Source organism: Callithrix jacchus, chromosome 10 (genome assembly GCF_049354715.1).
Source record: "Callithrix jacchus isolate 240 chromosome 10, calJac240_pri, whole genome shotgun sequence".
Lineage (NCBI taxonomy): Eukaryota > Metazoa > Chordata > Mammalia > Primates > Cebidae > Callithrix > Callithrix jacchus.
In genome coordinates, this window is record NC_133511.1 from 23633561 (window position 1) to 23656707 (window position 23147).

Consider the following 23147-nt stretch of genomic DNA (forward strand, 5'->3'; position numbering starts at 1 on the left):
CCCATGTTCATGTTCATTCCCTGCAATTCAACTAGTGTGGTCCCTAAATACAAATGGACCACTCTTTCTCAACACCATGCACCTGTTCTTTGAGTTAACCTTGCAAACTGGTGTCTGTACATAGTGGGTAGAAAATGAAAAATTATGGAGAAAGTCAGATGAGTGTTACTACCGAAAAGAATCACATACTGCAAGGTGAGTCTTTAGAAATGTAGACTTCACTTATTTTCTCCAACTTCCCTTCTTTTCTTTAACTTTCATTCAGAACTAAGATATTCAGGAATTAATAGAACTTGTCTAAAATTGATTTATCAAGGTAGATTGAGAGTAATTGAGGGTATACAAATAGGGACCAAATGTCCACACCAGGGATAGTCAAGGCAGACATTGTCTCTACTGTTTGAGACTCCCGCTTCAGGTATCAGGCAACATTTGACTTCACCTGAGAAAAATTTTTATATTTCATCAAATCTGATTATGCTGCATTCATGAGGATTGGGTCCTGCTGGTACAGCAGAAATTTCAGGGTTCTATTGGTTCTATTTTTAAGGTTCTGATACCCATATTGGTGATTACAATAATGATGTTTCTCCTTTTTTTTTTTTTTACATATTTGAAAAACCTTGCTTTAATATATCGTCAGCTGCATAACATTTTACCTGAGTTCTATAAACTACAGATATCCTGGTTTCTTCCACTGACTGGTGAATCAGTTTCATAGTCTTCCCCACAGATCATAACAAGCCTGGACTAAGAAAATATTTTGCGTTCAGTTAGAAACATTATTTCAACCTGAATACCAATTGTATAAAATCTCAGCTTTTCTTGACTTCATACCAACCTATACCTCTTCCTCCTGCATCGGTGCTGTTTTCCTGTCTTAGGTGTTAGGTGTTAAAAATAAACAGAGACTTGACAGAATTGTCTTTTATTATGAGAGCATTGCCTGGGCTTATGAATATGTGGAGGAGGGGAATATGGTGGGGGGGGCAAGATATTATCTGCAACCAAGCCCATATTTGGAAACATTTAGACATCTAGGACAGAGTGATGTACAATAGAAAGCTAGCTAGTAGATTGTAGTTGGGAGATCACATATGAATGTCATGATCGTAGAGCCTTCCAGGAGATGGCCTACTGTGAGAGAAACAGGAGGCAGTCATATATGACGCTTGGTGCTCTCTGGAGCATTTGGGAGGTTGTGGGAATCCCACTATAGAGTTATGCTGACATTCCTATCTGCTCCGAGAGAACCCTTTAAAAACAGGCAGTAGTGAGGACACCAATAACAGCACTGGGCATGAAATAGTCCAGAAAGACATAACTCTTAGATTGAGAAGGACTCTCTGAAAATACCTAATGAATGTAGGTACTCTCTTTCTATCTAAGATAAAAATGGCACATCCATAGTACTGATGCAAGGCACAATGTTGTAAGACTCACTATCATATATTGAGCAGCTATTACTTGCCAGGCATAGTACTTAGTATAGTGTCTGTGTATATATATATAATCTTATTTAATGCTTATAATTTCTCAGTGAGGTATGTGATGTTAGTGATGTCAAATATAATAACATATGAGGAAACTAGTGGATGATTTATTTGTACTGGGCTTCATTCCTAGTAACAATTAGATTCTTGTTCCTTTAAGTTTTCCCATGAACTCTGCAATGAAAATAGAATATGGTAGGTGGAATTCCAAGGAGCCCCCAAAATTCCTGCCCACTGTTATACACTTCCTATATAGTAACATCCCTTTGAGTGCACGTGGGACATGTGACTATGATGGAATATTACCCCTGATTGGAATTATGTTACAAAACATTTTGCTATAGAAAACTAGAGAGAGATTCTTTTCTGACTTTGAAGAAGTAGGCTGTCATGTCATTGAAGGCAAGGCAAAGAGGATTTTAGGACATAGGGTGACATCTGTAAGCTGAGATTGATATGCCCTGCCAAAAACCAGCAAAAATACCAGAGACCTATGTACAAAAACTGTGAGGAATGAGATCCTACCAACACCTGCAATAGGCTAGGAAGAGGATTGTGAGCCTCCAATGAGATTAAAACTTCTGGTGACACATTAATTGAAATCTGATGAGACCCTCAGCGGAGGATCCAGCTGAACCACAGAGAGGGTGAGATAAAGTTTACATGTTTTATGCCACTAAGTTTGTGGTATTTTTATATTAATCAATGACAATCTAATACAGTGTGTTTCTCCTACATTCTTCTGCATTTGTGTCTCTGTGTGTGAGCAACTGTGTGGATGTGTGTTAGAGAGGCTAACACATAGAGAGGCTAATTTCATCAGCATTTCCATGAAGGAAGCTTTGTAACAAAGTACAGAATAACTCCAGAATTATCTACCTGGTTAATGCAGTTTCCACGTAGAAAATTGATTCTCATTTCTCAATTATATGCTAAATGCTGGGTGCTCTTTATATCCTCAGAGGGAGAGAGATCAAAGATGAGAAGAAATGTCCAACAGTAGCCTTGTGACAGTATTCATCCTCATGGGCCTTCCCCATTCTCCAGTGCTGGATGCTCCCCTCTTTGGAATCTTCCTGGTGGTTTACGTGCTCACTGTGCTGGGGAACCTACTCATCCTGCTGGTGATAAGGGTGGATTCTCACCTCCACACCCCCATGTACTACTTCCTCTCCAACCTGTCCTTCATTGACATGTGGTTCTCTACTGTCACAGTGCCCAAAATGCTGATGACCTTGGTGTCCCCAAGTGGCAGGGCTATCTCCTTCCACAGCTGCGTGGCTCAGCTCTATTTCTTTCACTTCCTGGGGAGCACCGAGTGTTTCCTCTACACAGTCATGTCCTATGATCGCTACCTGGCCATCAGTTACCTGCTCAGGTACACCAGCATGATGAGTGGGAGCACATGCGCCCTCCTGGCCATTGGCACTTGGCTCAGTGGCTCTCTGCACTCTGCTGTCCAGACCACATTGACTTTCCATTTACCCTACTGTGGACCCAGCCAGATCCAGCACTATTTGTGTGATGCACCACCCATCCTGAAACTGGCCTGTGCAGACACCTCAGCCATCGAGATTGTCATTTTTGTGACTGTTGGAATAGTGGGCTCGGGCTGCTTCCTCCTGATAGTGCTGTCCTATGTGTCCATCGTCTGTTCAATCCTGCGGATCCGCACCTCAGAAGGAAGACGCAGAGCCTTTCAGACCTGTGCCTCCCACTGTATCGTGGTCCTTTGCTTCTTTGGCCCTGGTCTTTTCATTTACCTGAGGCCAGGCTCCAGGAACACTGTGGATGGGGTTGTGGCCGTTTTCTACACTGTGCTGACGCCACTTCTCAACCCTGTTGTGTACACCCTGAGGAACAAGGAGGTGAAGAAAGCTGTGTTGAAACTGAGAGACAAAGTAGCATATTCTCAGAGTGAATAAACACTAGAAAGTAGGCACAATAGTTTGTTTAAAAATAGTAATATAATTAATTCATGTGAAATTGATTATATGTATAGCTCTCACTTTTGAACATATTTCCAAAACACTGCACGGTTATAATTCTTCCACAGATTATCTAAGACAGTTTTAACGTCACAGCTAGACTTATATTTATGATGAACATAATTACATTCTGATTTATTGACTCATTTCTCATCAATAGGTTCATAATGTTTAAAAATATTTTAATCAAATCTCAGGGATAGATGGTTGAGTCACTGGTGTTTATAACTTGATAAAAGCCTTTTGTGTTTTGTTTCATTTCTTGTGCACACAAACGTAAGACTTTACCATCAAGGAGAGATTGTTAAAAAATATCGGAAAATATTAGAGGTTATTTTTCTAATTGTGGTTGTAGATGTTCAAATTTCCTTTTGGTTTTAATGTATCTGTATATTTGTATGTGTATACACAAATCCAAATGTGTATACACAAGAAAGTATATAACATTTAGCATATTTAACATACAGGTTTTCATATATTTACATATGTATATGTATCTGTCTGTTTACATATATATATCCAAAAAAATTTTAATGACTACTGATATTTAAAATATTATCAATAAATCAAATAGACACTGTGTATTCACATAACACATTACTGTCTAGCAATGATAATAAATGATCTATAACTACATGTTTAATGGTATATACACTTATCATTTGTGCCCATTTTTTAATGTTTGTTAAGATTTAATACAAAAAATTAAGCCTCTTAAATAGCTAGATCCCTTGGGGTAATTTTGTCTCCTGGTTCACTTTGCAATGTCTGGGAATATTGTTGCTTGTCACAGGTGCTGGCATCTAGTAGCTAGAGGTCAGAGGTGTTAAACATCCCACAGTGTACCGGAGGGACCCTCACAACAAAGCTTATCATCACCAAAATGTCGATAGTGCTGAGGATGAGAAAACCGCAGCTGAATTAAATTTTAAGTAATATGTGTAAGAACACGACAATAGAAATAAAATGTTTTCAGATGAATATAGAATTTGCTGAACAAATCTTGGATTATACAGTGCACAGGGAGACTCATATCTGAAAAATGCCAATTCTATTCAAATTGAGCTATAGATTGGAAACTATTCTAAATAAAACCGCAGCATTTGATTTTGGAACTATGCATATGTGAATCCTAAAGTGTGTATCAAAATGGAATGAGTCCCAAAATGGTCAAGACAATCTTGAAGAAATAAAACATAACTGAAAGATTCACACTAGTTATCAAAACTTGTTACAAAGCTGTAGTAACTCGGAGAGTGTCGTATTTATATGAGGCTTCACAAACAGAAAAATGAAACTGAATACAGGGTAAAGAAATAGACTGATCCTTATTCATAAGACAAAGATGACACTGCAGAGCAGGAAAGCAAGATTGCCTTTTTCAAGACATTATTTTGGGGTATCTGGGTGTTCAGAATAGAAAAATCAGTTTTGAGCCTATGTCATACTATACACATATAAAAACTCAACTATAGTAGATAGGAGATATGAATGTGGTGGTCTGCATGACACTTGTTTAGATAAGAGACTTTATAAGAGTGCAAAACCTTCTTGGAAAAAAATTAATGTAAAAACCCATTTTTAAAGAAATAAACAGAGGAAGCTAACCATAAAAATTCCTTCTTCCTCTTGTAGTCCCCACTGTTGTTCCCATCTTTATGTTTATGTGTATCCAATGTTTAGTTCCCACTTAAAAGAGAATAAGCAGAATTTAACTTTCTGTTTCTACATTAGTTTCCTTAGGATAATGGCCTCCAGCTACATTCATGTTGCTACAAAGACCAGATTTCATTCCATTCTTGGCTGTATAGTGTTCCATGGTGTATATGTACCACATGGTTTAAGTATTTTTTAAACAATATTTTAAACAACTCTGAAAAAAGCAACTGTTATAAAATATTTTACTGACATCTCTGTTTTAGTGATGAGAATTCTGAGGATGTAGTATGACAGCTGCTATTATTTGAGATTAATTTCTTGTATAATTTAGGATTATCTTAATACTGTGCCACTAAAACAAAATACAAAGACAAATTGGATGGTAAGGATAGTGTGGATATAGTCAACAACTATAACCACTGATTTAAAGATTTGGGGAATCCATCTGAGGAACTTCATTTTCTATAAATATGAACTAAACTTATATAAATAAAACACTATGTATTAAAAAGTAATAATAATACATGAGACTAAAGTCATTACATTTTGAAATGGAAAATTTGCCACTCATTTTCTTTGATGATAATGTAATAAAACTAGAGGTTAATAAGCAAAGTATAAGAGAGAATAGGAAAAAAATGGGAATTTACACCAAATTTCTTAAGAAAACCCCACTTCAGTTAATGAGGTAATTACAACTACAATATCAAATTATGCAGAAAAGCAAAACATCCTATTGTCTCACATAAAGTAAAATTAATTTCAGATGAAGTAAAGATTTAAATGAAGGGAAAAATCTTAAAGCATTAAATATTACATAAGTGAAAACTGATAACTTTGTGTGCAAGAAAATGTTTTTTAATGTTTCAGTTAACTTTTATTTCCTCAACTAGAACCTTACTTGATAGTATTATTTGATTCTATGCTTATATAATATAATATTTTATTTTATTTTAAGACAGGGTCTGGTTTTATCACCCAGGCTGGAGTGCAGTGACATGATCTCGGCTCTGTAAGATCTGCCTCCCACATCCTCTCACCTCAGCCTTCCAAGTAGCTAGGACGACAGGCATGAGTCACAACACTCAGCCAATTTTTGTATTTTTTTTGTGTGTGTGGAGACAGGGTTTAACCATGTTTCCAAGGTTGGTCTCGAACTCCTTGGCTCAAGTGATCTGCCTGCCTTAGCTTCCCAAAGTGCTGGAATTACAGGTGTCAGCCATCACGCCCGACCAGGCTTCTACAGTATTTTATTTTATTTTTTATTTTTTTTTGATTTACTTAATTTCTGGGGTACATGTGCTGATCCTGCAGGATTGTTACATAGGTATACACATGCTATGGTGGTTTGCTGCCTCCTTACCCCTGTCACCTACATTATGTATTTCTCCCAATGTTATCCCTCCCCAATCTCCCCCCACTACCCCTCCCCTAGTCCCCCAACCCCCAACAGACCCCAGTGTGTGATATTCCCCTTCTTGTGTCCATGTGTTCTCATTGTTCAACATCTGCCTATGAGTGACAACATGTGGTGTTTGGTTTTCTGTTCTTGTGTCAGTTTGCTAAGAATGATGGTTTCCAGCTTCATCTATGTCCCTGCAAAGGACATTGACTCATCCTTTTTAATGGCTGTATAGTATTCCATTGTGTATATGTGACACATTTTCTTTATCCAGTCTATCATTGATGGACATTTGGGTTGGTTCCAAGTCTTTCTTATATTGAACAGTCCCAAAATAAACATATGTGTGCATGTGTCTTTATAGTAGAGTGACTTATAATCCTTTGGGTATATTCCCAGTAATGGGATTGCTGGGTCAAATGGTATTTCTATTTCTATATCCTTGAGGAATCGTCACACTATCTTCCACAATGGTTGAGCTAATTTACACTCCCACCAGCAGTGTAAAAGCGTTCCTATTTCTCCACATCTTCTCCAGCATCTGTTGTTTCCTGACTTTGTAATGAACCCCATTCTAACTGGCATGAGATGGTATCTCATTGTGGTTTTGATTTGCATTTCTCTAACGACCAGTGATGATAAGCATTTTTTATATGTCTGTTGCTGCATAAATCTCTTCTTTTGAGAAATGTCTGTTCATATCCTTTGCCAAATTTGATGGGGTTATTTGTTTTCTTTTCCCTGTAAATTTGATTAAGTTCTTTGTAGATTCTGGATGTTAGCCCTTTGTCAGATGGAGAGACTGCAAAAATTTTCTCCCATTCTGTTGGTTGCCTGTTCACTCTGATGTCAATTTCTTTTGCTGTGCAGGATCTCTTTAGTTTAATTAGATCCCTTTGGCAATTTTGGCTTTTGTTGCCATAGCTTTTGGTGTTTTAGTCATGAAGTCTTTGCTCATGCCTATGCTCTGAATAGTATTGCCTTGGTTTTCTTTAGAGTTTTTATCATTTTAAGTCTTATGTTTAAGTCTTTAATCTATCTTGAGTTAATTTTTATGTAAGGTGCCAGGAAGGGATCCAGTTTCAGCTTTCTGCATATGGCTAGCCAGTTTTCCTAAAACCACTTATTAAATACAGAATGCTTTCCCCATTGCTTGTTCTTGTCAGGGTTTTCAAAGATCAGATGGTTGTAGATGTGTGGTGTTATTGCTGAAGCCTGTGTTCTGTCACAATGGTCTATATATCTGTTTTGGTATCAGTATCACACTGTTTTGGTTACTGCAGCCTTGTAGTATAGTTTGAAGTCAGGTAGCCTGATAGCTCCACCTTTGTTTTTTTGTTTGTTTTGTTTTGTTTTGTTTTCTTAGGATTGTCTTGGGTATGTGTGCTCTTTTTTGGTTCCATATAAAATTTAAAGTAGTTTTTTCCAATTCTGTGAAGAAAGTCAGTGGTGGTTTGATGGGGATAGCACTGAATCCATAAGTTTCTTTGAGCAGTATGGCCATTTTCATGATACTGATTCTTCCTATCCATGAGCATGGGATGTTTTCCCATTTGTTTGTGTCCTCTCTTATTTCCTTGTGCAATGGTTTGTAGTTCTCTTTGAAGAGGTCCTTCACATCCCTTGTAAGTTGTATTTCTAGGTATTTTATTCTCTTTGTTGCAATAGTCAATGGGAGTTCACTCATGATTTGGCTCTCCATTTGTCTGTTATTGGTGTATAGAGCATTTTTAAAGTCACAGCTAGATTTTTATTTATTATGAACATGCTTGTAGCATCTATTGAGGTATTTCTCATCAACAGACATTTTATTAAAAAAATATATATATAGTAGTCAGGTCTCAGGGATACACAGTGGAATCATTCGTATATGTAAGCTGATGACATACTTTCATATTTCTTTGTGTGTGCACAATTTAAGAATTTATGGTTATGAGAGATACTAGTTAAGGATAACAAATGTCAGCAGTCGCTTTTCTGTTTGTGGCTATTTCTGTTTAAATACCTTTTTAGTTGTTTTAGTATATCTTTGTATTTGTACATGTATATACAAATTCAAATGCATATGCAAAAGAAATCATATAATATATAATATATAGGTATGTTAATGAAAATTCAACACACACACACACACACACACACACACACACTCCCCTAAAACATTATTTGTAGAAATGCCATATTAAATAGGCAGAGAAAGCAAACTATTTAAAATGACTATCAAATAATGAATGAAATATAAATTGTTGTATATTCACACATGGATTATAATACAGCAATAACATATAATCTACAGCTACATGTAAAATGATATTTGCATTTATCTTTTGTGCTTACTTATTTAAGTTATTTATTTGTTAAGATTCAGTATAAAACAATTAAATATATATATATATATATATATATATATATATATATCAGTGAGGACAATCTTGCCTTGCCAGCTTTGCTTAGCAATGTCAGAAGATACTGCCACAGGTCACAGGTGCTCGAATCCAGTGGCTGAAGGTCAAGGATCTGGGTAAATATCCCACAAAACATAGCACAGACCCTCATCACAAGGCTTATCTTGCCCAAAATGTCCATTGTACTGAGGATGAGAAACCTTGATCTGGCTTTAATTTTAAATAAAAATGGGTAAGACCACTACAATAGAAATAACAAGATATTTTAAAAAATATATAAAAGTTGCTGAAGAAACTGGGCATTAGTATATGCATATTGAATGGAAGATTCAAATTTTAAAGTTATCAACTATCTTCAAATTGATCTATAGGTTCAATGTAATTCCAATAAGATTACAGCATTTGATTTTGCAGATATGAATATGTAGATCCTAAAGTATATATTGAAATGAGATGGATCACGAAAATGATCAAGGTAGTTTTGAAGAAATAAAATATAGTTGAAAGATACACGGCACTAGATATCAAACCTATTATGAAGCTTTAGCAATTCAGAAAATGTAGTATTTGTATAAGTATTTGGAAGTGAAGAGAGGATAACGTAAATAGACCTGTGTATATTCACGTAGCAAAGATGGCACCACAGTGCAGTAAAGCAATAATGACTTCTTCAATCAATTATTTTGAGTTATTGGGTTTTCAGAATGAAAGAATAATCTTGATCCTATCTCACACTATCTACATAAAAAATCAATTACAATGGATAGGAGACATAAATATGGTAGACTTTATGACATTTCATTAGTAAATACATTTCAAAGAAAACAAATAAACAGAAGAAGCTAACCATGAAAATTATACATTAATTATATTTTGGCATAGAAATTTTTCAGCTCATTTTCTTTGTATATAGTATATTAAATCCAAAGTTTAATAAGCAAATTATAAAAGAGAAATCAAAACAATGAGAATTTAAACCAAATCCCTAAAAAACGCCTTCTGTTAATGAGGTAATTACAACTATAACCAAAATTCTATAGAAAATAAAAACATCCTGATGTTATATGTGAAGTAAAATTAATTTTCAGTAAAGTAGAGAAATAATGAAGGAAAAAACCTGAAAGCATTAAATATTATATAAGTGAAAAGTAATAAACCTGTGTGCAAGACAGTCCTTTGAAAGCAAAATGCCAACATCGTAAATATATTGGAATCGATTCATACAATTTCCTAGAACATTAAAAATATCTGTACAACAAAAATTATTTAAATGACAACAATTTGAAAGCACATTTTAACTTACAATAAAACAACTAATTAATGTTTGCAATTTGTAAAACTTTAGACAAGTTAATGGGATTAAGACTATTATCTCAAAGAAATCAATAAAGATCCTGAAACCTTAATTTTCAAGAGGAGCTATATGCATGAAATGTTGACAGTGTTTACTCACGCTTGTAAAAGCAATGAAAATTATGATGGCAGTACTATCTAGTTATTACTTAGACAATTGGAAAATAATTAGGTAGGTTTATCTTTGGAGAAAAGCCACCACAAAACTCTAAACAACAAAAAACGTTTGGGAATTCTCAAAAAAGTTTGGAAATGTTTTTAACCACCATATAAAGATAAATGAGAGACTGATGCTGAGCTACAGAGCACCAGGGGAGGCCTATTATGGATTCTGGAAAATTTTTAAGTTGAAAGCAAGCAGTCGTAAGTGTCTCTCGATCACTGATGAGGGAAGAGTCTTCCTCCTCCTTTCCTCTTAGGTATAAATATTGGTTCCAGGAAGATATGGGCTCTTCTCAAGAGGGTTTAAATAAGAAACACTAAGGAAATGCGTGTGTGCTTCTGGAGAAGTTTACATTGGTCTCTTCCTGTTGTTTTGTGCTCATCAAGGGAATCTGAAAGCCCCAGAACAATCCCATCCTCTGAGACAGAGATCAAGTTAAGTTCCTACCCATGTTCATTTTCATTCCTTGTACTTTAACTAGTTTGGTTTTTAAATAGAAATGGACTGCTCTTTCTCAACATTGTGTACCGTTCTTTGAGTGAACCTTGCAAACTAGTGTCTGTACACAGTGGGTAGAAAATGAAAATTTGGGGAGAAAGTCAGATGAGTGTTACTACCGAAAAGCATCACACACTGCAAGGTGAGTCTTTAGAAATGTAGACTTCACTTATTTTCTCCAACTTCCCTTCTTTTCTTTATCTTAACTTTCATTCAGAAGTAAGATATTCAAGAATTATTAGAATTTGTTCTAAAATTGATTTATCAAGGTAGATTGAGAGTAATTGAGGGTATACAAATAGGGACCAAATGTCTACACCAGGGATAGTCAAGGCAAACATTGCCTCTACCTATTGAGACTCCTAGCTTAGGTATCAGGTAACATAGGACTTCACCTGATAAAAATTTTCATATTTCATCAAATCTGAATATGTTACATTCATGAGGATTGGGTCCTGCTGGCACAGTAGAAATTTCAGAGTTATATTGATTCTATTTTTAAGGTTCTGATGTCCATATTGATGATTACAATAATGCTACTTCTGTTATTGATTTACATATTTGAAAAACCTTGCTTTAATGTAGCTTCAGCTGCATTCCCTGGTGGTAATATGTCAGGATACATTTTGCCTGGGTTCTGTAAACTGAAGACATCCTGGTTTCTTCCATATTCGTGAATCAGTTTCATAGTCTTCTCCACAAAACACCTCATTAACAAGACTGGACTAAGAAAATATTTTGTATTCAGTTAAAAACATCATTTCAACCTGAATACCAATTATACAGAATCTGAGCTTTTCTTGAAAACAAACCAACCTATATCCCTTCCTCTTGCATTGGGTTCTGTTTTCTTGTCTTAGGTGGTAGGTGCTAGAAAAGAAATGTAGGCTTGAAAGAATTGTCTTTTATTATGAGAGCATTGCCTGGGGATATGAGTATGTGGAGGAGGGAAAGATGGTGGGGACAAAATATTATCTACAAAGCCAGTATTAGGAAACATTTAGACATCTAGGATAGAGTAATATACAACAGAAAGCTAGTTAGTAGATTGCAGTTGGGAGAACACATATGAAAGTCACGATCTTAGAGCATCCCAGGGGATGGCCTAGTATAAGAAAATGGGAGGCAGTCATGTATGAAACTTGGTGCTCTCTGGATCATTTTGGAGATTGTGGGAATCCCACTATAGAGTTGTGCTGAGATTCTTACCTGCTCTGAGAGACCTAGAAGAAGCCCTTTAAAAGTAGGCAGTAGTGAAGACATCAGTAACAGTATCAGGGATGAACAAGTCATAGCTCTTAGATTGAGGAAGATGCTGAAAACACTAAGAGAACTCTCTATCTAAGATCAAAAATGGCAAATCTGTAATACTACTGCAATGCACAGTGTCACAAGACTCACGATCATTTATTGAGCAGTTATTACCTGCCAGACATAGTCCTTAGTAATATATATATATATATATATATACACACACACATATACATATATATAAAATCTTAATTAATGCGTATAATTTCTCAGTGAAGTATATGATGTTAGTGATGACAAATGCAGTAACAAATGGGGAAATTTTCATTTTCAAACATAGTGCATGTGTTAAGTGTACTGTGTTTCCTTCATAGTAACAATTAAATTCCTTTCAAGTTCTCCTATGAACCCTGCAATGAAAATAGAATATGGCAGGTAGAATTCCAAGGAGCCCCCAAATTTCTGCTCACTGGTATATAATTCCTATTTAATAACCTCCCTTTGAGTGCACGTGGGACACGTGACTATGATGGGATATTACCCTCGATTACAATTATGTTACAGAACATTTTGCTCTAGCAAACTGGAGACAGATTATTTTCTGACTTTGAAGAAGAAAGCTTTCATATCATCGACAGCAAGGTGAGGTTGATTTTAGGACATAGGATGGCCTCTGTAAGCTCAGATTGATATGTCCTGCCAAGAACCATCAAAAAAAAAGGAAACCTCTGTCCAAAAACTGCAAGGAATGGGGTCCTGCCAACAGCTGCAGTAGGCTTGGAAGAGAATTGTGAGCCTCCAATGAGATTGTAGCTTCTGGTTACACGTTGATTGAGACCTGATGAGACCCTCAGCAGAGGGTCCAGCTGACCTGACCTACCGAGAGACTGAGATAAAAATTTTACATGTTTTATGCCATTAAGTTTGTGGTATTTTTCAATACATCAGTGGAAGTCTGATACAGTGTGTTTCTCCTACTTTCTTCTGATTGTGTGTCTTTTGTGTGTGTGCACCTGTGTGCATGTGTGTGAGAGAGGCTGAAATCATTTTATCATTACCTTTATGGAGGAAGATTTGTAACAAGCAAAGTGCAGAATAACTCCAGAATTATCTACCTAATTAAGGCAGTTTCAACATAGAGAGTAGTATCAATTAACTGCTAAATGCTGGGTATGCTTCATATCTCCAAAGGGAGAGAGACCAAAGTTGAGAAGAAATGTCCAATGCCAGCCTTGTGACAGCGTTCATCCTCATGGGCTTTCCCCACGCCCCAGCGCTGGACGCCCCCCTCTTTGGAATCTTCCTGGTGATTTATGTGCTCACTGTGCTGGGGAACCTCCTCATCCTGCTGGTGATCAGGGTGGATTCTCACCTCCACACCCCCATGTACTACTTCCTCTCCAACCTGTCCTTCATTGACATGTGGTTCTCTACTGTCACGGTGCCCAAAATGCTGATGACCTTGGTGTCCCCAAGTGGCAGGGCTATCTCCTTCCACAGCTGCGTGGCTCAGCTCTACTTCTTTCACTTCCTGGGGAGCACCGAGTGTTTCCTCTACACAGTCATGTCCTATGATCGCTACCTGGCCATCAGTTACCCGCTCAGGTACACCAGCATGATGAGTGGGAGCACGTGTGCCCTCCTGGCCATTGGCACTTGGCTCAGTGGCTCTCTGCACTCTGCTGTTGAGACCACATTGACTTTCCATTTACCCTACTGTGGACCCAGCCAGATCCAGCACTACTTCTGTGATGCACCGCCCATCCTGAAACTGGCCTGTGCAGACACCTCAGCCAACGAGATGGTCGTCTTTGTGAACAGTGGGGTAGTGGCCTCCGGCTGCTTCCTCCTGATAGTGCTGTCCTATGTGTCCATCGTCTGTTCAGTCCTGCAGATCCGCACCTCAGAGGGGAGGCGCAGAGCCTTTCAGACCTGTGCCTCCCACTGTACCGTGGTCCTTTGCTTCTTTATTCCCTGTGTTTTCATTTACCTGAGGCCAGGCTCCATGGACGCTGTGGATGGGGTTGTGGCTGTTTTCTACACTGTGCTGACTCCCCTTCTCAACCCTGTTGTGTACACCTTGAGAAACAAGGAGGTGAAGAAAGCCGTGTTGAAACTGAGAGACAAAGTAGCAGCTCATTCTCAGAGAGAATAAATACTAGGAAGTAGGTACACTAGTTAAAAAAAAAACAGTGATATAATTTAGTTATTCATGTGAAAGTGATTATACATATAATTCTCAGTGTTAAACATTATTCCAAAACACCTACACAATTATAATTGTTTCACAGAATGTCTAAGACAGTTTTAACGTCACAGCCAGACTTATATTTATGATGAACATGATTACATTCTGATTTATTGACTCATTTCTCATCAATAGGTTCATATTAAGTTTAAAAATATTTCAATAGAATTTCAGGGATAGATGATTATTTCATGTTTGTAACATGATAAATGGCTTTTGTGTTTTATTTTATTTCTTGTGCACATAACCTTAAGAATTTACCATCATGGAAACATTGTTCAAAAACGGCAACAAATGTTTGAGGTCCTTTTTTTATAATTGTGGCTGTAGCTGTTCAAATTTCTTTTTAGTTTTAATGTATCTGTATATTTGTATGTGCATATACTAATCCAAATGTATATCCAAAAGAAAGTACATAACATTTAGCATATTTAACATATAGGTTTTCATATACTTATGTATGTACATATATATCTATTACATATGTATACACAAAAACATTTCTAGACACTATTATTAATGGGCAAGAATAGTTAGCTATTAATAATTAAAATGTTATCAATGAACCAAATAGAAATTGTGTATTCACAGAATAGATTACTATCCAGCAATGATAATGAGTGATCTACAGCTCCATATGTAATAGTTTATGCACTTTATACATTTTTGCCCATTTTTTGTTTGTTTAGATTCAATGTAAAAATTTAATCTCTTAAATAACTATATCACTTGGGGCAATTTTATCCCCTGGTTCACTTGGCAATGTCTGGAAATATTGTTGCTTGTCAGAAGTGCTGACATCAAGTGGTTGAAGTCAGAGGTGTTAAACCTCCCACAATGTATAGGAGAGACCCTCACAATAAAGCTTATCATGCCCAAAATATCGATAGTGCTGAGGATGAGAAAGCCTGAACTAAATTTAATTTGAAGTAACATGTGTAAGACCATAACAATAGAAATAAAATATTTTCAGAAGAACATAAAACTTGCTGAACAAATCTTGCAATATAAAGTGCACATGGAGATTCATATATGAAAAATGCCAATTCTATTAACTGATCTATAGATTCGACACTATTCCAAGTAATATCCCAGCATTTGATTTTGCCACTATGGACATGTAGATCCTACAGTGTGGATTGAAATGGAATGAGTCCCAAAATGGTTAAGACACTCTTGAAGAAATAAAAGACAACTGAAAAATCGACAACACTAGTTACCAAAACTTATTACAAAGCTATAGTCACTCAAAGAGTGTCGTGTTTGTATGAGGCGAGACAAATAGAAAAATAGAACTGAATACAGGGTAAAAAAATAGACTGATTCATATTCATAAGACAAAGAAGACACTGCAGAGTAGTAAAGTAAGATTGCCTTCTTCAAGAAATTATTTTGGGGTATCTGGGGCATTCAGAATAAAAAAACTCAGTCTTGAGCCTATGTCATACTATAGCCATAAAACACTCAATTATAGTAGATAGGAGGTATGAATGTGGTGGACTGTATGACCCTTATTTAGGTAAGACGCTTTACAGGAGCGCAAAACCCTCTTGGAAAAATATTGATTTTTTAAAAATATATTTTTAAAGAAAATAAACAGAGAAAGCTAACCATAAAAATAATACATGAAACTAAAGTCATCACATTTTGAAATAGAAATTTTGACACACATTTTCTCTGATAATAATCTAATAAAACTAGAGGCTAATAAGCAAAGTATAAGAGAGAATACAAAAAATTGGGAGCTTAAACCAAATTTGCTAAAAAAAGCCCACTTTAGTTAATGAGGTAATTACAGCTATAATCTCAAATTATATAGAAAATGAAAACATCCTATTGTCTCACATAAAGTAAAATTAATTTCAGATGAAGTAAACATTTAAATGAAGGAAAAAAACCTTAAAGCATTAAAATTACCTAAGTGAAAACTGATAAACTTGTGTGCAAGACATTTTTTTTTTTTTTTGAAACAGGGTCTGGCTCTGTTGCTCAAGCTGGAGCACTGAAGCACCATCTCAGTTCACTGCAACCTTCTAGGCCTGACCTTCGGCTCAGGTGATACTCCCACTTCAGCCTTCTGAGTAGTTGAATCTACACAGGGCACTTACCACCATGCCCAGCTAAGTTTTGTATTTTTTGTAGTGATGGGTTTTCACCATGTTGCCCAGGGTGGTCTCCAACTCCTGGGCTCAAGTGATCCGCCCGCATTGGCCTCCCAAAGTGCTGGGATTACAGGCGTGAGCCACCAAGCTTGGCCAAGAAAATCCTTTTGAAGCAAAATACCAACTTCAGAAAACATAGTAGAATCAATTTATAAAATTTTCTAGAACAATAAACATATCTACACAAATTTAAATATATTTAAATGTTGATAAATTTGAAAGTACATTTTACCTTACAATGAAAACCAAATTAATGTTTTCAGTTTGTAAAACTTCAGATAAATCAATAAGATAAAGACTCTTAGCATAAAAGAAAGCAATGAATAAAGATTCTAAAAGTTAGTCTTCGAAAGGAGATGTACACATGAAATTTCAAAGGTATTTAGGCTTGAAAATTATGACAGCAATAATAACTAATGATTACTTATACAACTGGGATATAATTAGGTTAGGTAGATAGATCTCTGGGGAAAAGCCAACCTGAAACTGTAAACGACACAAAAGGTTGGGGGTTTGGATCTTTTGAACCACCATACAAAGATGGTGAATGAGAGGGTGAGGCCAAGCTGGAGAGGGTCAGCAAATTTTCCAGGACGCTTATGAATCATGGAAAATTTTGAGTTGACAGCAAAAAGTTGTGAGTGTCTCTCAATTACTGGTGAGGCAAAAGGGTAAGTCTGTCCTCATTCTTTCTTCTTAGGTCTAAATATTGGTTCTAGGCAGACATGGGCTCTTCTCAGAGGGTTCAAATAAGAACACCAAGGAAATGCGTGCATGCTTCTGAAGAACCTTTGACTGGTCTCTTCCAGTTGTTTTGTGCTCATCGAGGGAACCCAAAATCCCAAAAGCAGTCCCATCTTCTGAGATACAAATCAAGTTAAGTTCCTACCCATGTTCATTTCCATTCTCTGCTAATTTGGTCCTTGAATAGAAAGGGACCACTCTTTCCTAACACCATGTATCTGTTCTTTGAGTGGTAACTTGCAAACTTAGCACCTGTACACAGCATGTGGAAGGTGAAAAGTTGTGGCAAAACTTAGATGAGTTTTACTATTGAATGAATCACATACTGTAAGGTGAGTTCTTAGAAATGCAGATTTAACTTATTTTCTCCTGCTTTCCTTCTTTTCTTTACCTCAAACTTCCATTCAGACAATTCAAGAATTGTTAAGACTGTTATAAAATCAATTAGATAGATAGAGACAAAGTTGCTACGTATACTACTAAATACTAATATTTAAGCCAAACATTCACCCTGCAGATTCAGACTCTTGCTTTAGATCTCAGATTACCTTAGACTTCACTGGATAAACATTTTCAAATTCCATCAGAACTGATCACAAGGTTCTGCTGGGGATTGGTCCTGCTGGTACAGTAGAAATTTCAGAGTTATACTGGTTCCATTTTAAAAATTCTGATATGCATGTTGGTGATACAGTAGCCTCCTTTCTGCTATTTATTTACTTATTTAACAAACCTTACTTTAATATAGCTTAAGCCACATTCCCTGGGTATCTTATCTGGGCTTTGAGAAGAGTAGACTCTATGGTTTCTCTCATATTAATTAACAAGTTTCATAGTATCATCCCACTGAACAATTAGTTAAGAATCCTGAACTAAGTCAATATTTTGTATTAAGTAAAAAATCTTGCTTCTGACTCAATTTCCATTACACATAATTCCAGCTTCTCTTGACATCAAGGTGACAGAGGCCTCTCTTCTTGCATTGGTCCTATTTTTTCTCTCTTAGGTTCTAGGTCTTAAATAAGAAACACAGACTTGATGGAATTATCTTCTTTTGTGAGATATTCATGACCTGGGCTTATGAGAATGAGGAGTAGAGGAAGATGATGGAGGCAACACATGATATCTAACAAAGTTAATATTAGAATATATTTAGAAACCTAGGGTAGAAGGAGTGAGAGAGACAGCTGACCCCTACCCAGCAGATTGTGTTTGGGAGACTACATATGAATGCCATGTTCTCAGAACCACATAGGAAGTGTTCTAGGGTAACAGAAATGGGGGAAGGAAGCAGTGATGTATGAAGACTGGTGCTCTCTGGATCATTTGGGAGGGTCTGGGTATCCCACTATAGAGTTATGCTGAGATTCTTACCTGCTCTGCAAGACCTGAGAGAAGCCCTTTAAAAGCAGGCAGTAGGGGGACATCAGTAACAGTAAAAGGCATGACAAAGTACGCAAAGAGCTAGCTCTTAGATTCAGAAGGACTCTCTGAAAACATTAAGAGAATATATGTACTCTCTTTCTACCTAAGATCAAAAATGGCAATTCTGTAATAATGCTGCAAGGCACAAACGTGGTAAGAGTCACTGTCATTTATTAGGCAGTTATGACCTGCCAGTCACAGTACTTAGTGCTTTAAATGTATTGTCTTATTTAATGCTTATAATTTCTCAGTGAGGTAGGTGATATTAGTAATGCCAAATAGTTTAAGAGAAACTAGAGAATGATTTACTTGTATGGTTCAGTTTTCAAATATTCTTGCTACTGATAGTTAAGTTCTTGTTTTTTGTTTGTTTGTTTGTTTGTTTGTTTAACAAACAAGGCAGCAAAAATAGAATGTGGTAGGTGGAATTTTGAGTAGCCTTCAAGATTCCTGCCCGCGGCTATATACTTTCTATTTAATATCCTTCTTTGAGTATGCCTGGAACCTGTTAAGATGATGGGATATCACCCCCTTGACTGCGTTCCATAACATTATATGACACTTTGTCATAGCCAACTGGAGAGAGTTTATCTCATTGGTTTCAAAGAAGTAACCTGTCATGTTTTTTGTTTGTTTGTTTGTTTTGAGGCAAAGTCTCGCTCTGCCGCCAGACTGGAGTGCAGTGGCGTGATCTCGGCTCACTGCAACTCTGCCTCCCGGATTCAAGCGATTTTCCTGCCTCAGTCTCCTAAGTAGCTGGCACTACAGGTGTGTGCCACCAGGCCTAGCTAATTTTTCTATTTTTAGTGGAGACAGAGTTTCACCACATTGGCCAGGATGGTCTCAATCTCTTGACCTCATGATCCACTCACCTTGGCCTCCTAAAGTGCTGGGATTACAGGTGTGAGCCATGACACCTAGTCGTGTCATGTTTTAAGAAAGCCAAGTAGATAGGACTTTCTAGGACCTAGGGTGACCTCTATAAGCTAAGAATGATACATCCTGCCAACAAACAGGAAAAAAACTAGTACCTCAGTCCTAAAACTAGAAGGAACTGAATCATGCCCACAACCCCCGTAAGCTTGGAAGATGATCCCCAGCCTCAGATGAGATTGCAGGATTGCAGCCCCTGGTGATATGTTGATTAAAACCTGGTGAGTCCCGGAGCAGAGGACCCAGCTGACCTGATCCACAGAGAGGGTGAGACAATAAATCTACATGTTTTATGACAGTATGTTTGCAGTAATTTATACACTCACTGAAATCTAAGACAACGTGTTTCTCCTAATATCTTCTGCATGTGTATCTCTGTGTGTGTGTGTGTGTGTGTGCACGTGCACGTGTGTGAGAGAGAGAGAGAGAGAGACACTAGGGAATCACTTCATGAGCTTTATGAAGTAAGCTTTATAACAAGCAAAGTCGAGGATACCTCCAGAATTATCTACCTGGTTTTCACATAGAGAATAGATTCTCAGCTATCAATTAATTGCTAAACTCTGTATGCTTTTTATATCCTCAGAGGGAGAAAAACAAAGGGTGAGAAGAAATGTCGAACACTAGCCTTGTGACAGTGTTCTTCCTGACAGGCCTTCCCCTTACCCCAGCGCTGGACGCTCCCCTCTTTGGAATCTTCCTGGTTGTTTATGTGCTCACTGTGCTGGGGAACCTCCTCATCCTGCTGGTGATCAGGGTGGATTCTCAACTCCACACCCCCATGTACTACTTCCTCTCCAACCTGTCCTTCATTGACATGTGGTTCTCTACTGTCACGGTGCCCAAAATGCTGATGACCTTGGTGTCCCCAAGTGGCAGGGCTATCTCCTTCCACAGCTGCGTGGCTCAGCTCTATTTCTTTCACTTCCTGGGGAGCACCGAGTGTTTCCTCTACACAGTCATGTCCTATGATCGCTACCTGGCCATCAGTTACCCGCTCAGGTACACCAGCATGATGAGTGGGAGCACGTGTGCCCTCCTGGCCATTGGCACTTGGCTCAGTGGCTCTCTGCACTCTGCTGTTGAGACCACATTGACTTTCCATTTACCCTACTGTGGACCCAGCCAGATCCAGCACTACTTCTGTGATGCACCACCCATCCTGAAACTGGCCTGTGCAGACACCTCAGCCAATGAGATGGTCATCTTTGTGGACATTGGGGTAGTGGCCTCCGGCTGCTTCCTCCTGATAGTGCTGTCCTATGTGTCCATCGTCTGTTCAGTCCTGCAGATCCGCACCTCAGAGGGGAGGCGCAGAGCCTTTCAGACCTGTGCCTCCCACTGTACCGTGGTCCTTTGCTTCTTTATTCCCTGTGTTTTCGTTTACCTGAGGCCAGGCTCCAGGAACACTGTGGATGGGGTTGTGGCCATTTTCTACACTGTGCTGACGCCACTTCTCAACCCTGTTGTGTACACCTTGAGAAACAAGGAGGTGAAGAAAGCCTTGTTGAAACTGATAGACAAAGTAGCAGCTCTTTCTCAGAAAGAATAAATACTAGGAAGTAGGTACACTAGTTTAAAAAAAAAACAGTGATATAATTTAGTTATTCATGTGAAATTGATTATACGTATAATTCTCAGTGTTAAACACTATTCCAAAACACTGCACAGTTATAATTATTTCCCAAATTTTCTAAGACAGTTTTAAAATAACATCTAGACTATTATTTATGAGAAATGTGCTTATATTCTGATTTATTGATTTATTTTTCATCAATAGGTTCATATTTTTTTTCAAAATAATTTTAGCTGAATCTCAGGGAAAGATAGTTGCATCATTGGTGTTTATAACTTGATAAAAGGCTTTTGTGTTTTGTTTGATTTCTTCTGCACACAAACTTAAGACTTTACTATCCGGAGACATTGTTCAAAAATAGCAACAGATATTTGAGGTCATTTTTCTAATTGTGGCAGTAGCTGTTCAAATTTCTTTTTGGTTTTAATGTATCTGTATATTTGCATGTGTATATACAAACTAAATGTGTATACAAAAGGAAGCATGTCACATTTAGCATATATAATGTACAAGTTTTCATATATTTATGTATGTATATGTATCTATTTACTTATATGTATCTGAAAATATTTTTAGAAACACTTTTTTTATTGGGCAAAATAGCAAGCTATTAATATTTAAAATATTATCAATGAATAAAATAGAAATTGTATATACACAGAATAGATTACTATCCAGCAATGATAATGTACGATCTACAGCTACATATATGTAATAGTTTATACACTTATCACATGCACCCATTTTTTTATGTTTGTGAAGATTCAATATAAAAAATTAAATCTCTTAAATATCTAAATCACTTGGAGCAATTTTGTCTCCTGGTTCACTTGACAATGTTTGGAAATATTGTTACTTGTCTCAGGTGCTGGCATCTAGTGGCTAGACGTCAGGGGTGTTAAACATCACACAGTGTACAGGAGGGAGCCTCACAACAAAGCATATCATGGCCAAAATGTCAATAGTACTGAGGATGAGAAACCCAGAGCTGAATTTAACATTAAGTAGCATGTATAAGACCACAATAATAGAAATAAAATATTTTCAGATGGATATATAATTTACTGAACAAATCTTGGATTATAAAGTGCACAGGGAGACTCATATTTTTAAAATGCTGATTCTATTCAAATTGATCTATAAATTCAGTACTATTCCAAGTAAAATCCCCAGCATTTGATTTTGCAGCTGTAGTATGTGGATCCTAAAGTGTGTACTCAGTGGGTCCCAAAATGGTCAGATTATCTTGAAGAAATAAAACTTAACTGATAGATTGACAACACTAGTTATCAAAACTTATTACAAAGCTATAGTAACTCAGAGGGTGTCGTATTTGTGAAGGTAGACAAGAAGAAAAACGGAACTCAATGCAGGGTAAAGAAATAGATTGATCTTATGCAACTATCTTACATGTTCTGCACATGTACCCCCAAACCTAAAATGCAATAAAAAATAAAAAATTTTTTAAAAAAACAAAAACAAAAGAAATAGATCGATCTTTATTTATATGACAAAGATGTCACTGCAGAGCAGGAAAGCAAAGGTTGCCTTCTTCAAGAAATTATTTTAAGGTATCTGAGTATTCAGAACAAAAAAAATCAGTCTTGTCCCTATGTCATGGTATACATATAAAAATTCAATCACAGTAGATAGGAGATATGAATGTGGTGGACTGTATGAAACTTGTTTAGGTAAGAGATTATAGAAGCACAAAACCCTCTCGGAAAAAAAATTAATTAAAAATATATTTTTAAGGAAAAGAAACAAAGAGAGGAAGCTAACCAAAATATAGTATGTTAGATTAAAGTTATTATGTTTTTAAATATAAATTTTGCCACTCATTTTCT

The 23147-nt window shown here is 36.8% G+C and overlaps 3 protein-coding genes across 3 annotated transcripts; all 3 read left to right on the plus strand.

Annotated features, from left to right (window-relative positions):
* Nucleotides 1-1860: 1860 nt before the first annotated feature.
* Nucleotides 1861-4016, plus strand: LOC100394280 (olfactory receptor 10G9). The gene has a single exon (XM_002754535.6). The coding sequence runs from the start codon at nucleotides 2483-2485 to the stop codon at nucleotides 3416-3418; it is 936 nt and encodes a 311-aa protein (XP_002754581.3). The 5' UTR covers nucleotides 1861-2482; the 3' UTR covers nucleotides 3419-4016.
* A 9301-nt stretch (nucleotides 4017-13317) lies between these two features.
* OR10G4 (olfactory receptor, family 10, subfamily G, member 4) lies at nucleotides 13318-16402 on the plus strand. Its single transcript, XM_017977626.5, has one exon. It carries the CDS (start codon nucleotides 13429-13431, stop codon nucleotides 14365-14367), a length of 939 nt encoding a protein of 312 aa, XP_017833115.4. The 5' UTR covers nucleotides 13318-13428; the 3' UTR covers nucleotides 14368-16402.
* Nucleotides 16403-20103: 3701 nt separating this feature from the next.
* LOC100394776 (olfactory receptor 10G9-like) lies at nucleotides 20104-22725 on the plus strand. Its single transcript, XM_002754604.5, has one exon. The coding sequence runs from the start codon at nucleotides 20338-20340 to the stop codon at nucleotides 21274-21276; it is 939 nt and encodes a 312-aa protein (XP_002754650.3). The 5' UTR covers nucleotides 20104-20337; the 3' UTR covers nucleotides 21277-22725.
* Nucleotides 22726-23147: the final 422 nt, after the last annotated feature.